The sequence below is a fragment of the Talpa europaea genome (assembly GCF_964194135.1).
Source record: "Talpa europaea genome assembly, chromosome: 4".
NCBI lineage: Eukaryota > Metazoa > Chordata > Mammalia > Eulipotyphla > Talpidae > Talpa > Talpa europaea.
Window position 1 is genome coordinate 90,148,986 of NC_140070.1, and position 13,755 is coordinate 90,162,740.

Here is a 13,755-nt window from a genome sequence, read left to right on the forward strand (position 1 = left end):
TATCAAGCCATCATCAGCCACTGCAGCATGAGTTCCACCCCTGGCCAGGGAGCTAACTCACATGGCAGAGCAGACCTCTCCTATCTCGCCCAATTCTCCCTGTTCTTTTCCCCACTGCCTCTGGTGAATCCTCTCACACCCCACACCTCTAACCTGGACCCCAGTTCTTATCAAACAAGACCTGTTATAATCTGAAGTACCAATGGAAGGTGTATTTAAAAAAGGGTCAGATCATTAGAGTAAATCATTGGGGAAAATTAATCCCTCTTTCTATACCTCTTTTCAAAGCTCTTTTTTCTGAAAAGTTGTATTTAAAGGTAGGAGATAAACCAAGTCTTTATTTACTTTCTCTAGTGCAGGGCCCTGGAATGGAGCTAGGAAACAGAAGGTGAACCTATCTCATAGTACCTCAAAAGTTATACTATTAATCTTACTGAAAGGTCCATACGGGAGGCCGGAATGCAAAAGCCCACAGGAAGCCTGCCTAGAAAAATCAGACAATGAACCTCTCCCCGCCCTACAAATCTTCTTGCTTCCTACAAACTTTTTCCTGCCGTGCAAACCCAGTTTCCCACCTGACCTCTCCTCACCCTATAAAAGCCTGCCTCCCCCTGGCAACATGCATGGCTTCACCAACCCCTCCCTACCTTGGGTCCGTGAATCCCACGCAGGGCACAATATATTTCCCCCCCCTTCGAGAAATTTAGCCTGGCTCTCCTTTTCTTTACCACGCCGAACCTTTCACACACCAACTCTGGGAATTTCTATACTTGAATAAATACCATCCTTAAATTATTGGAAGGACAGACATTCACTGGTATTCACAAGCTGTCCATGCTTGTGGGATTTTGAATCCCTTTGAGTAATGCTAAATGTCAAAATAAGTGCAAGATTATGTGGAGCCATGAGATACTGGGTTGTCCAAAAAGTCATGACATATTTTTTGTTTTTCAAGCAAAAACGCATCATGACTTTTCCGACAACCCAATGAGTAGTACATACTCCTGGAGCATCAATTTTACTCAGGATGTGGGAAAATTTTTTCAGTATTTAAATGAAGAATGATACCAAGGGATAAATACTAAAATTAGCATAAATTTGAGATAAAACAGACTGTGCATCAATTTTCTGCATGCAGTTGTCTACTTTTAGCTAAACTGGTCCCTGTGTTGTCACTTAACTCTGTTGGGAGAAAGATTTGAGAAGTACTGATTTAGGGTAAAACTTGACTCTTGTATTCTAAGGAAATGAGAGAAAAAGTTCTGGATGGATTGGTGATTATTAGCCTCATTTCCAACTGGATTTTAATGCAGAATAAATATAGAGTATTAGTCCATTTTCATTTTAACTAATAAGGGAGATCTCCCTTATTTTGTTGACAATAACATCGTTTACTAGCTATACATATTTAACTTGTTATGTTCTGAAATTCTAGCATTATTTTCAATTGTTTACCTTGAATTGCCTTTTAAATCCTCATAATACGAAAAATCTCTTATCAAGAGGTAATGTTGCATGTTATCAGTACAAACACATCTGCATTATGACTTTGTTATTATATGTAAGTTGTAGTCCCTGGGTTTCTGAAGGGTATTCAAACTGCAACTCATGATATTTTACAAGAGAAAAACTGGAAATTTTGTGAAAACTACTAGTCAATAGTCAGGTCTATTTGAAATAACATAGTAATAGTCATGTATTTCAGTACATATGCATATCAAATATAATTGATACATCTTAATTTTTTAAGATATAACTTTGGGCAGAGGGATAAAAAATATTTGGAAGCCTCTGTATATGTAGACATATATACATTCATATATACCTTTTTAGGTAAGAGGATAGGAGCAAGGTAATTCTGAATTCTTTAAAAATATTTTTTCAACAGAAAAGATATGTGAAATTGAATTTCATCTTATTGTAATGAGTTTTTATTTATGAGGGCTGTTAGAATCCTAGGGACACAACACCCAGTCTTGGGTTACTGGTGGGAAGAGCTAATCCAGTCCCTTTGCTGGTGTGAAATAAACTAGTGGACAGCCTGGCATCCTTGTGAACGAGATCATGCTAGAAAAAAGTACCTTATGTCTGTGATTTGACTTTTTTTTGTAAAGAGTTCAGGGAGAAGTTTGAAATATTTGATGTTACAGCCACCTGAGACCTGCTGTAATAATCAGGCCTATTTGATCACTCAGGTCCAGAAAGACTAGCAATGGTGAGTTATGTAAGATATGGTGGCCAGGAAGGCCTCTGGAGAAAGCAGAAGTTCATTACTGGTGAATATGACTTGCAGTGACTAAATCAGTACACTCCTCACTTACTGGCTGATAGTGGACCACTCCTGGTAGCACTAAATAAATTATGGAAATTAATAGTTTGGTGAAAATATTCTAAAAAGATTTCTCCCACTTCTCATAGCTAATTAGGCAAAACAAAAGAGAATGAATATTTTTTCCTCTCCCCCCTACATTTAGTATCCTTTACTGACTAATGAAAGGTAATATTAAAACCGGTATTCCTCTCACTACCAACTTTATAAGCAAAATGCAAAGTATAATTACCATGATTAGTCACTCACCTGAAGATGAAGGAAGCTGATCATAGTCCTGTGATGTTCTGTTGGATTTGACATTTTCACCTGGTAATCTCCTGGCAGGAGGCAAAGGAACTTGGCCACTTGCTGGATCAAAAAAGGGATCTTAAAAATAAAGAAAAATTTCTCTGTAAAGATCACATCTTTCAAAAATTAGAAAAATAATTTCATGACTTATGAACCATTTCTAATTTATTCATCCCTTGCTCAAATATGCTCTTCTGATTTACTCTTTAAGTAATATACACTACTATTTTATAAATTTTTCAGATCTCTAATTTAATTGCAAAATTGTTGATGAAAACTAATTTTATGTACTAATCTGCCCTGTACAATGAACAGAAATTGTTGTAAAAGAAAAAAAAAAAAACCTTTGAATTATTCCTGTAATAGTTATCAAGTCAATCTCTCTAAGCAGTAGACAATCTGTAAAATGAATCTGACATTTGGGGTTTGTGAGGACTAAAGGAATTCATGTGTGTGAAATCTGTGCAAATAAGGTGCTATAATTAAGTTTTGAATACAGAGTAAAATGATTTATTTTCTTACAATATTAACTGGAACTAAAGGCAGAGAATGACTGTCAGCGGTACTCAAGTCATTAGGATCATAAACCTAACTGATCTTTTTTTGAATGGCTGCACATTACTCCTCTATCTTAGGTTGACCGATAACTTATTTAGCCACTAACCCCATTTCATCCTTTATCATATTATTTTATTTCTACCAGTATCTCTCAAGGAACCACTCTTTTGAGGATGGGGATCTTACCTTAAAATCATCATCTTTGAATCTCCTAATACATGGTACTAAGTAAACTCCTTGGAAAACAGACTGCATGTAATAGTTACCAAAAATAAATCCTGACAGGTTCAGATACTTCATGTATTCAAAATCAGTGAAATCTGAATGGCTAGCATAGACTAAAACTGGAAATATTAAGGGAGATCTGATTATATGTCTTTATTTTAACTTCCATTTGACTTTAGGAATACACAATTTGATTGTTTAAAAGAAATACATGCCTATTTCTAATTTTTTTTTCACATTTTATTTTTATATTCCCCATACAATTGCAACCCCCTTATTTTGACCCCAATCCCTCCCCTCCTCCTCACCCCCCATAGAGTGTCTCTGGTTCATAGTTTTTTGTTGATTTTGATTTTCACTTTCTTATAGTTATTCATTTTCCTGGTCCCTTATTTAAGTTTTCTAGATTCCTTCTATGAGTGAGACCATCTGGTATTTTTCTTTTTTTTCTGGCTTATTTCGCTGAGCATGATCCCTTCCAGCGCCATCCATGTTGCTGCAAATTGCATGTGTTTATCTTTATATTAAAAAAACTAGCAACAACAAATGTTGGTGAGGATGTGGAGAAAAAGGAACTCTCCTGCACTGTTGGTGGGAGTGCAAACTGGTCCAACCACTATGGAGAGCTGTGTGGAGATTTCCTGACCTACTAAACATAGAGCTTCCATATGATCCAGCAATTCCACTCCTAGGTATTTACCCAAAGGACGCAGAAACATCAACTCCAAAGAGCACCTGCACCCCTGTGTTTATAGCAGCACAGTTTACAATAGCTAAGCTTTGGAAACAACCCAAATGCCCAAAAATAGATGACTGGATCAAGAAGATGTGGTACATATACACCATGGAATATTTCTACTAATTTTTGATCAGATGGCGGGAGGCAAGGGTTGAAATTACTAGTGATTCTTCCCCCCCTACTTGAGTACACTAATTGTCCCTAGCTTTGATGAAGATTTCTTGACCTAAGCAAGACTACTTAACTTGCTCGAATTTAATGAGTCTTAAGTTTTGAGCTTTCAGTGATTCAGGAAACATTTTAGGAAGGAACAAGAAGATAAATACTATGTAAAAAAATGTTAGACATTTCTCAAAGATGTAGATACTCCAATTGCTTTTAGTTTTTCTGCATTCTAAATGTCATAAATTAATGGTTAGAAGATTGTCTTTTGATTTCCCTAGGGGCAATTTATAGATTTGTCACATATTTCTAATAATCTAAGGCTAAACATTAAATTCTGGATATAATTCAGGCATAAACAGTCTATAATTGTATGATATATTGTTCCATTAGACAAGTTCTCTCAAAAAGTTACTAAGTAGATTAAAAATATTAACACACACAAGAAAAATATTTATAGTTCAATTCTGAATGTCTACCATATTCTGTGTTAAGTGTAAATCTGAAGCTATTGCTCAGGAATAGGGTAAACACAGCTTCTGTAGCAAGCTATACCTCTGGAAGCATTAATGCTCCCATGGAAAGAGATATATAAAACACAATTACCACAGAGAGTACAAAATTACCAACTGTCTCCCTGATAAGAAAAATTTGAAAAGCAATAAAGTTAAAAAAATTCTTCAAAAACTAATTAAAGTAAAATTTTATAGCCTCACTTAGGATTAAAACATACAAATTGAAAATACAGACATTTGTATAGTAATAAATGTTTGAGAAGTAAATGAAAAAACATGATGGGATTAATCTATTCTTAAAAAGCACGGCTGCTTGTGATTTATAGTATGGTAGAACATTGAAAATTTAATATTTTAGAGATTAAAAAAAATGGGAGGAAAATATTTGCTAAGTATAAAGGGGGGAAATATATGCATCAATCAAGATAATGCTGTGTAATACGGAAACCTATTAAATGGGTATTTGGGGGAAGAGGCATTATGGAATTTTTCCACTAACTAAAACACAAATTTTTACTCAATACAGATAGACAAAACTGCTCAGTGAAACCAGCGACATGTTTCTTCTGGGACTGTCCAAAAATCCAGAAGATTTATCTCCCATATTTTAAAAGAATATCTACATAGGATCTAAATGCCAGAATGGGTTTGAAAAGCAATTTACATAAAACAAAATTCCTCCTCCTCTGCTGCTCACTATTTGACTCACATTCATAAAGTCTCCACTACGTAGGCTCTAGGCCTAGATTGACATGCAAGAATAATTTACTAAGCTTGTGATAAATGAAACTCTCACTAATTCCTCTCATGCCGTCTTCTACCTTTTGAAGAGAAAGACATGGAAGAAATTGAATTGAAAACAACTTCAATCTTTTCAAGGTCTTCTCTCCATTAAACACCCTCAACTCCCTTAATCCATATAGTTTATGTGGTGTGGACTGACCTCCCTTTACCATGCTGCCTGAGCTCTTTTAGGAATACCCTGGCTCTGTGTTTCCTCAAATTTAGAATCTGCATTTTCACCAAGTCCCCAGGTGCAGGAGAGCCAATGCTCTAGCCCAACAACCGCAACACAGGACTACAAAGTCTCTTCCCCCTATTTCTTACTAGATCTCTGTTAAAATGCAACCCTCAAAAAACGTGAGCTGCCCCATTTCCAATCATGATAGTGTTTCATAAACATCATGGTCAACAAAACTGCGTAAATACTTATAACTGTTGCTAATGACCTGGGTTTCCTTCGTAGTTATGTGATTGCATTTTAGGATGCAAGTGGAAACTTTAATTTATCTCTAACATCAATTTGCTAACTTTTAGAGTTCAGTTGTTATTTTAAGATTGGATAAGGACTTCAAAAGAGTGTCTAGGTTAGAGACAGAGTGAAAGAAAGGTGCAGTGAGGGCTGCCAAATACACTGGGTTTTGTGCACTGCACAAAGACACGCCATTATGAGAATGAGCAGACTTAAATACAGCTTTGGCTTGCTTCATTCAGCACTGGCCCTGGTACAAAGTGGAGGGAGGGCTGCTATTTCAAAGCCAGCACAAAGGAAGGGCTTTTTGTAATCTGGACAAAAGTACATATATGCTCTCAGCAGTTCTAGGTTTGGTGAAAGTGTGAGGTGTTTTCGAGAATTCTTTAGGTTTTGTTAAGCTATGACTGGCCTGTCCTGAACACATGGCTCATGTAAAGCAGTGGGCATTACTATTTTGCCAAAAGAAATCTTGTGTGAAGTACTAAAATAGAAAACAGACAAAAAAGTAGCATCAGACTCGGCACCCTTGTTTTCCTTTCCCTCCTTCATCCTACAGGAATCCTGTGGCTCCTTTGCAGAAACTCAGGACCCTGCTCTTTGGAAATCACTACTACCAAGAAGTCATTCAGGCCTAATGCTGGAAAGGCAGACTAGACTCAAGTGTACGGGACCTGCATCCTTTGATAAGGAGGTAGGTTTGATTAGGTATTTAATACAACATCAAGAGAAAATACAGTCTCTTAGACATTCATCCTTTGTCTTTTGGTTTCCTTAAGGAAATAATTACCATTACCTCAGATTTATCATTAAAATGGACTAAAAGTTTACCTATTGAACAGTGAAAAGAACAGTAGTGAAATGCTTTTATAAGCTGTTTAAGTTTACCAGTCACCTTTGTTTACCTTTTATGTAATTTATAGTACACTACATAATATTCTATAGTATTCTTTCATGAGGATCAAGTCTTAGAGAAGATTCACAGCACCACTTCTTCACCCTATTACACTTTTTCAGATAGCAAAATGTAAATATTACTTTGCCAAAAGAAACCTTTACATTATAATCTGACATTATGTAAGAATTAAAATATTTCTTCTAAGAAATAATATACATGATTTAAAACCTAAATAAAATTATATCAAAGTATCTGGCAACAGACTAGAAATGAATGGTATTTATTATCGAAGGATGCCAACATTATTGAGAATGCCCCCATGTATAAAAGGAGGTCAAGAGAGAGAAAATAAGTTCTAACCACATGGCTCTGGCCCCAAGGCAGCCTCAAGCCAGAAGTTAAGGATACTGCTGCCATGCTCCCTGACAACCTAGCAAAATCAAAACATGTAAAACCTACTGTGAAGTAAGTCAAGCTTAGGAGGTTTCATACTAATTTTAAAAGCAGTACACTGAGTTTTAACTTAAAGGGGCTTAAAGCTACATCTATAAAAGGTGATAGGTACTTTATACAAATAATGGACAAAAAATTATCTAGAAGTTAGCCTTGGGAAGCTAACCAAGGGGCAGAAGCTCTCTCTCCTTTGAACAGCAGCATGTTGAGGCTGGGCTGAGCCCAAAAGCCCTTCTTACTCAGTGTACCAAAGTCATGCCCCTCTGCTGAGCCCATCATAAATGACTGAGCTATAGGCCAGCAGCCCCAAGCACCAGACTTTGCAAGTGGATGTAGTCCACTCAAGGAAGGCATCTTAAGTGCCTTGCTTGGGCAGCCACAGGGGACATCACCTGCACAAGACCAGGAGAGGTAGCAGAGTTGCCTAACAGAGGCAAACATAGAATCAGGCAGAACATTGATCCCAAAGAAAGAGCCAGACAAAATCATAAGCAAACTATCCTGATAAAGAGTTTAAAGCAATGATTAGGAAGTTGATCAAAAGGGCAAAAAAAATACTAATGCAGTGAGAAAGTCAACAAACATCTAAAGTTTCAAGCTGAAGTAAAACTGAAGAATAAAACTGAAAAATATAATAGAGGGGGTCTAACAGTAGACTGAATGTAGCAGAGGGTCATATAAATGATCTGGATGACAAAGCAACAAAATGTGAAAAAAAAATTTAAAATGAAGATTTTTTAACAGATTTCTGGGACATCATGAGGAATAATATTTGCATTATAGGGGTCCCAGAAGAAAGAGAAATGGACAGAAAATTTATTTGAGGAAATAGCTGAAAACTGCACCAGTCTGGAAAAGGAAACCTATATCCAGGTAAGGAAGTCCAGAGAGATCCAGCCAAGATGCATTAAAATAAAAATGGTTAACGTTAAAGAGAGGATCTTAAGGCAACAAGAAAAACAGCATGTCCTATACAAGGGCAAGCCATAAAGCTGTCCATAAACTTGCAAAAGAAACTAAATTTAGAGACAAGAGGAGAGTGGCAAGACACACTCCAGTGCTAAATGGGAAAAAAAAAAAACAAAAAAAAAAAAACTAAAGAATTTTGTAACTGGGAGGTTAACTTTTGAAATTTAAGGATTAAGAGTTTCTCAGAAAAGCAAAAGCTGGAAGAATTGATCACCTATAAATATACCTAGCTAGAGCTGTTGATTCTAATTAGCATTACCATTGACCCTTGAACAATGCAGGGGTTAGCAGCAGAATCAACCCAGTGTATTCAAAAAAGTGGTGTATAACTTTCGATCCCCACAGATGCTAAAGATGTTAAAGGGGCTTCTTTTAAAAGAAAGACAGTTGCCTTTTGAACAAATGGGTTTGAATTTTTTTTCTATACTTAAGTTTTACATTCACAAATTCAACCAGCCTTCGGTTGGTTGGAATTCCTCCTTGGATGTGGAACCCAAGATGATACACAAGGCTTGTGGCATTTGTGGGGGCAGGGGTGTGGTGCTGAAACCAAGACTAAGGAATGATTGCAGTTAAATTTTGGGGGAATCAAAAGTTATATACCCATTTTTTGACTATACCGGGCTGATCATGCCACTAACCTCTGCATTGTTCAAGCATCAGTGGTATTGCTAATTAGCTAATGAACATATAGTAAAACAGATCACCAGTGAAAAAAGGTGCAAAGAATAAAGTTGTAATATTAACTAAAGCCATAAGAATTTATATATTTATACGGTAAAGATGTAAAAAGACATTAAAATTATCAAATGGCGGAAGCAAAAATGTAAAGTTTCAGCAGGTGTTCACATGCAAGCAGCTATCAATCCAAACAGCGTCATACACAGAAAACGAAATAATCTACGCACACCCCTAAAGAGTAGTGAGACTTCAAGGGAAGAGAGAAAAAGCTTGCCCTGTGCAACATGGATGGGCCTAGAGGGTATTATGCAAATGAAGTAAATGAGAAAGACAAACAGTGCAGGTGGAAGATAAAGAAAGCAAAAGGAATAAGCAAAAATGAAAACAAGCCCTTAGTTCTGACAACAGAATGGTAGTGACCAGGGCCAAAGTGGCTTAGGGGGAAGTAAAACAGTTACTAGAGGTCATTTTTTTGTGCTGTATGGAACTAGACTTCCCTGTGAGATCATAATGTAGAGTAATATGGCTGTTCTAAATGACATACGGATTTTGAACCCTGAGGCTGCCCACCTAAAACCTATGTATAGTTGTTATCCAGGGTTGCTATAAATCATGTGTTTTTTGGACAGGAACTACTTTCAGAAAATCAAGCTGTATACTACAGGGTATATGTCCACCATCCAAGTGAGAAAAAAGAATGCTAAAGGTGTAAAAGATAATGGTTGAAATTCCTGATTTCACTGAGCACACCTGAAAGGCTTTACATAATTATCTCATACAGAAGGTAAAGAAATTGTTAGGGGAAAGGTATCTTTCCCCTATTTTTAACCAAAACAATTCAAGGAGACAAATATTTTAGATCATGCTGGTATCACTGACAGGACAGATTAGAATACCCAGTATCAGCAGATTCAATGTAACTGAATGTTGGCATTTCTAGTAAAGCTTAAAAACAGTATAGATAGTCTCAAGTCTGTCCAATCACTGAGGCTTCTCAGGAATGCCTCTGTAAGGTGGGGGTGTTATTTGTACTGGATGATTTATTTTTATGGCACCATTTCTAAATTCTATGATTCCATATTGCCTCTGTCATCTTATCAGCACAAAACCAGCTGATTAACAAACCTACTCACCAACTGCTATTTTCCCTCTCCCCTCCAAGGATTTTTCTACTTGGGAACTAGAAACAAATGAATTACATGTTTGACAGTAAGGTTTTAAGTGAAAAGTTTTCCAGTTTTTCCTCCTACCTGAAGGAAGAAGGAAGAGGTCCTGTCCTGAGGATGGTCGGCTGCTGGAGCCAGGAGGTTTTGAATGCTCAATGAGACTGTGCCTTGCAGGAGGGGGAGGAGGTGGGAGGGAAGGTGGAAGGGCATCGAAAGCATCTTCACCTGCATTTAAAGAAAGGTCTGGATCAACAGCATTCATCATAAATTAGAACACAGCATCAGGTACCAAGCAAAAGTAATGACTGATTTCTTTCATTGCTTAAAAAGAACTTCAGCCGCGGGGTTCATCCAGCAGCTCACTGCCTTTGATGACAGGAGTTACTAATTTTATGGGAGTGTTTGGAGTAAAACAAACACACATGCATGTGTAAACATTTTTCTGTTTCCTAGTACTATTAAAAAAAGATTATTGCAGGTTATGAAGACAGCTTATTATTCACTTGTAACTTTTATAATATTGAGACATGGAAAATGTGAACTAAAAATAAGGTCACACGATCAAAACCAATTTTTTTTGTACGTGCTCACGGCCTGTAATTAGAAAATCACATGCACAAAATATTTAATGTCACAGAATAGTTTACAAATATGTATATTTCACTTATCATATATCTCTAAAGAGGAAGAGTTAAATATAGAACTTCCTTTTGTGGTCCCCATAGCTAGTCACTTACATTTGCATACTCCCTAGCAGCTATAGAATAGTGCAGGATGCTATTATGTCTACTTTTCCCCGTGTCATGCTATTTTACTCATGTTTTCCCTTACCTTGATGCTTTAAAATTAGAATTGCAACGTATTTTTGTAAGCTATTTCAAATACTTTGTGAATAAAATGGGATGAATACCTATGTTCCTGTAATCAAAATTCACATGTATTTAAATATATTGAATTAAACATAAAGTTCTATTTAAAGAAAAATTATTTTACCATTCATTCAGCTTGCCTTGCAAACTCTTTCTCTAACAATCATGAATTTCTAATTTAAAATATTTGAAGGTATAGACAAATGCTGCTCTCATTCTAACTTTTAGCTATATGCTACATTATCATATTTATTCAAATCTTTTTGAAGCCCCTAAATGTCAGGCACCATGTGGGTAATGTGATGATCAAAATCATGAGGTCCTGAAGCAAGGAACTTAGTTTTCACCAGGAGATGTAAGGAAAAAATAGGTATGATTTATAGGTGAATGTCCCATAGGTATCAGGAGGAGCTATGCACTATAAGAGGGAAAAGAAATACAGTTACCAAGAACAGGAAGGTCAGAGGTCAGGGATATCAGGGGCTTGAAACCATTTATTCACCAAATTCATGATGGTGTCTTCTAGGTGGTATAAATGGTCAAAGCAAAGCATGAGATGTAAAGGACAAGCTAGAGGAAGGTCATGTTAAAAAGACAGATTGGAACGTTTGTCCTCACTGTCCAGTATACTACTTACCATCCACATACAGTTAAGATTAAAATTCAATTTGAATCACACTAGCCACATGTGATTATAGAAATCCTTTACAGCATCACATGAAGTGCTATTGGATAATGCTAATTTAAATCATAACACTTGGGTTACTGGTCAAAACTCAGCAGTGTACAGGAAGAAGAGAGAAAAAGACTTAGTAAGAAGTTAGGAGGCCCTTATAAATTATGTACATGAGGATACAGCACCCAGCTCCGAGAACAGGAGTAAAAAAAAGACAGCCTAATTATATGACTGGAAATGCTAGTCAGTGGTGTTTGGAGAAAATAGGTCATTTTGTATTTCTGGTAGCCTAATAACCAATTCAGATCAGAGTAAAAACCATTGTACATTATTTTGTTATGGTGAATTGTTATTGTGAAATCTTAATTTGTGTAGATGTTCTAAATGTTTTCTTCAAAAAATAGGGTGAGAACCTGCCTACCTAGAATTAATGAAATAAACTTGACCCCAGCACCTGCTAACTAACACCCGTGCCCACCAATGTGTACCTTCACCCCTGCATAAACACTTATTAATGTACTGTTTCACACTAAACTTTGAAACAAAGCACATTTTTCATGTGTTATAGTTACAACAATTAAGATAATATTCTCGTCTCACTACAATAAAATACGTATTTTTACGTAATTAGCTGAGTAAAAGTGGGTCATTTTATGCTAAAGAATAAGTACACAGTTCAAGTCTACTGGAATACAACATCTGGGGCAATGAACCATGCTCTAAGTTTTTGGAACGGCTTTTAGTACACAGAACTAACTTGCTAAAACCCTGACTGACTACCAGCTATTTACATCACTGCTGACATCTACCAATAAATGTGAAAAGGAATGCCACTGTCACCGGGGGGAATCCGTTCTAATTCAGGCAAATATATGACCCAGTGAGTCTGCACTGAACTCTGAAATCTGCTAATTCAGATATTAATTGAGAGAAGTGTCAGGGTGAGGGTTTTGAAAAATTTTTTTAAAAGATTTCAACCTAATGGAGGGATGAGAAGATCATAATCAGAGGGCGTCCTGTTGAGTGCAGAACCATGCTTTGGGTTGTCCCGGCTTGGAGGCCTGGCAGGTGGTAATGGCACTGGATCAGAGGCTGACTCAAAAACATCTCCTAGAGGATAACACAAAATCTTAATGTATTTTCAGTTCAACATTGGCACAGAACTTTGCCTTTAAATTCTGACCATTAAGATAGCACAAAGAATTTTTTATACATACCCTTTAAGTATATGCCTAAATCAGGGATGTTTGATTTCTTCATCTCTGAAGAGGTACTGTGTGTTCCATTCAATATACAATGACCGTTATCACAAGACCTAAAGCAGAGATCAAAGGACAAAAATTATAAGGATAAAGATTTCCATTTAAACATCATTTGGGTTGATGATGGCAACTAACCAGCCTGCTTATATAACAAAGTTTGAAAATGTATTTCCTCTTTTCTAGAAAAAGTACAAGTAATTTCTACAGACTCTGATATGTCCTTTTAAAAGAAGTAAATATCCTGCAAAAGACAAATAGCCCCTTTTTAAAAGTGAAGCCAAACCACAGAAATTGTTGGATTATCTAGACCTACGTGAAATTAATACATCATTTTGAGAGCATGGTATTACCTTGTCAAATTTTTGAAGGAAAAAGGTACCAAGGCAAATATATTTTTGTTAAAATACCGGATGGTCTCACTCATAGCAGGAATCTAAAAAGCTTAAATAAGAGACCAGGAAAAAGAATAACTGTAAGAAAGTAAAAATCAAAATCAACAACTATGAACCAGAGATACTCTATGGGGGGTGGGGGGCGGGGAAAGGAGGGATTGGGGTCAAAATAAGGGGGTTGCAATTGTATGGGGAATATAAAAATAAAATTAAAATTTAAAAAAACAAAAAATATGTTTTTGTTGTTTGGTTATTAATACTTCTGAATCATACTGCAAGTACACAATAGATAAAATTGGGGTTTGGGAAAGTAGCAGC

General features: G+C 36.4%; 1 protein-coding gene across 6 annotated transcripts in view; it reads right to left on the reverse strand.

Annotated features, from left to right (window-relative positions):
• The window catches only part of CBLB (Cbl proto-oncogene B), a gene marked incomplete at both ends in the record, with an annotated part of 185,156 nt that overhangs the window by 3,472 nt on the left and 167,929 nt on the right, over positions 1-13,755 (reverse strand). For 3 of the 6 annotated variants that reach the window (XM_084231638.1, XM_084231637.1, XM_084231634.1), the window contains 4 exons: positions 2,579-2,698; positions 10,323-10,463; positions 12,762-12,893; positions 13,001-13,098. In XM_084231638.1, the coding sequence (XP_084087764.1) occupies positions 2,579-2,698; positions 10,323-10,463; positions 12,762-12,893; positions 13,001-13,098 (491 nt within the window). The remainder of the gene's footprint in view (positions 1-2,578; positions 2,699-10,322; positions 10,464-12,761; positions 12,894-13,000; positions 13,099-13,755) is intronic. The other 3 variants (XM_084231636.1, XM_084231635.1, XM_084231633.1) reach the window with 1 other exon arrangement.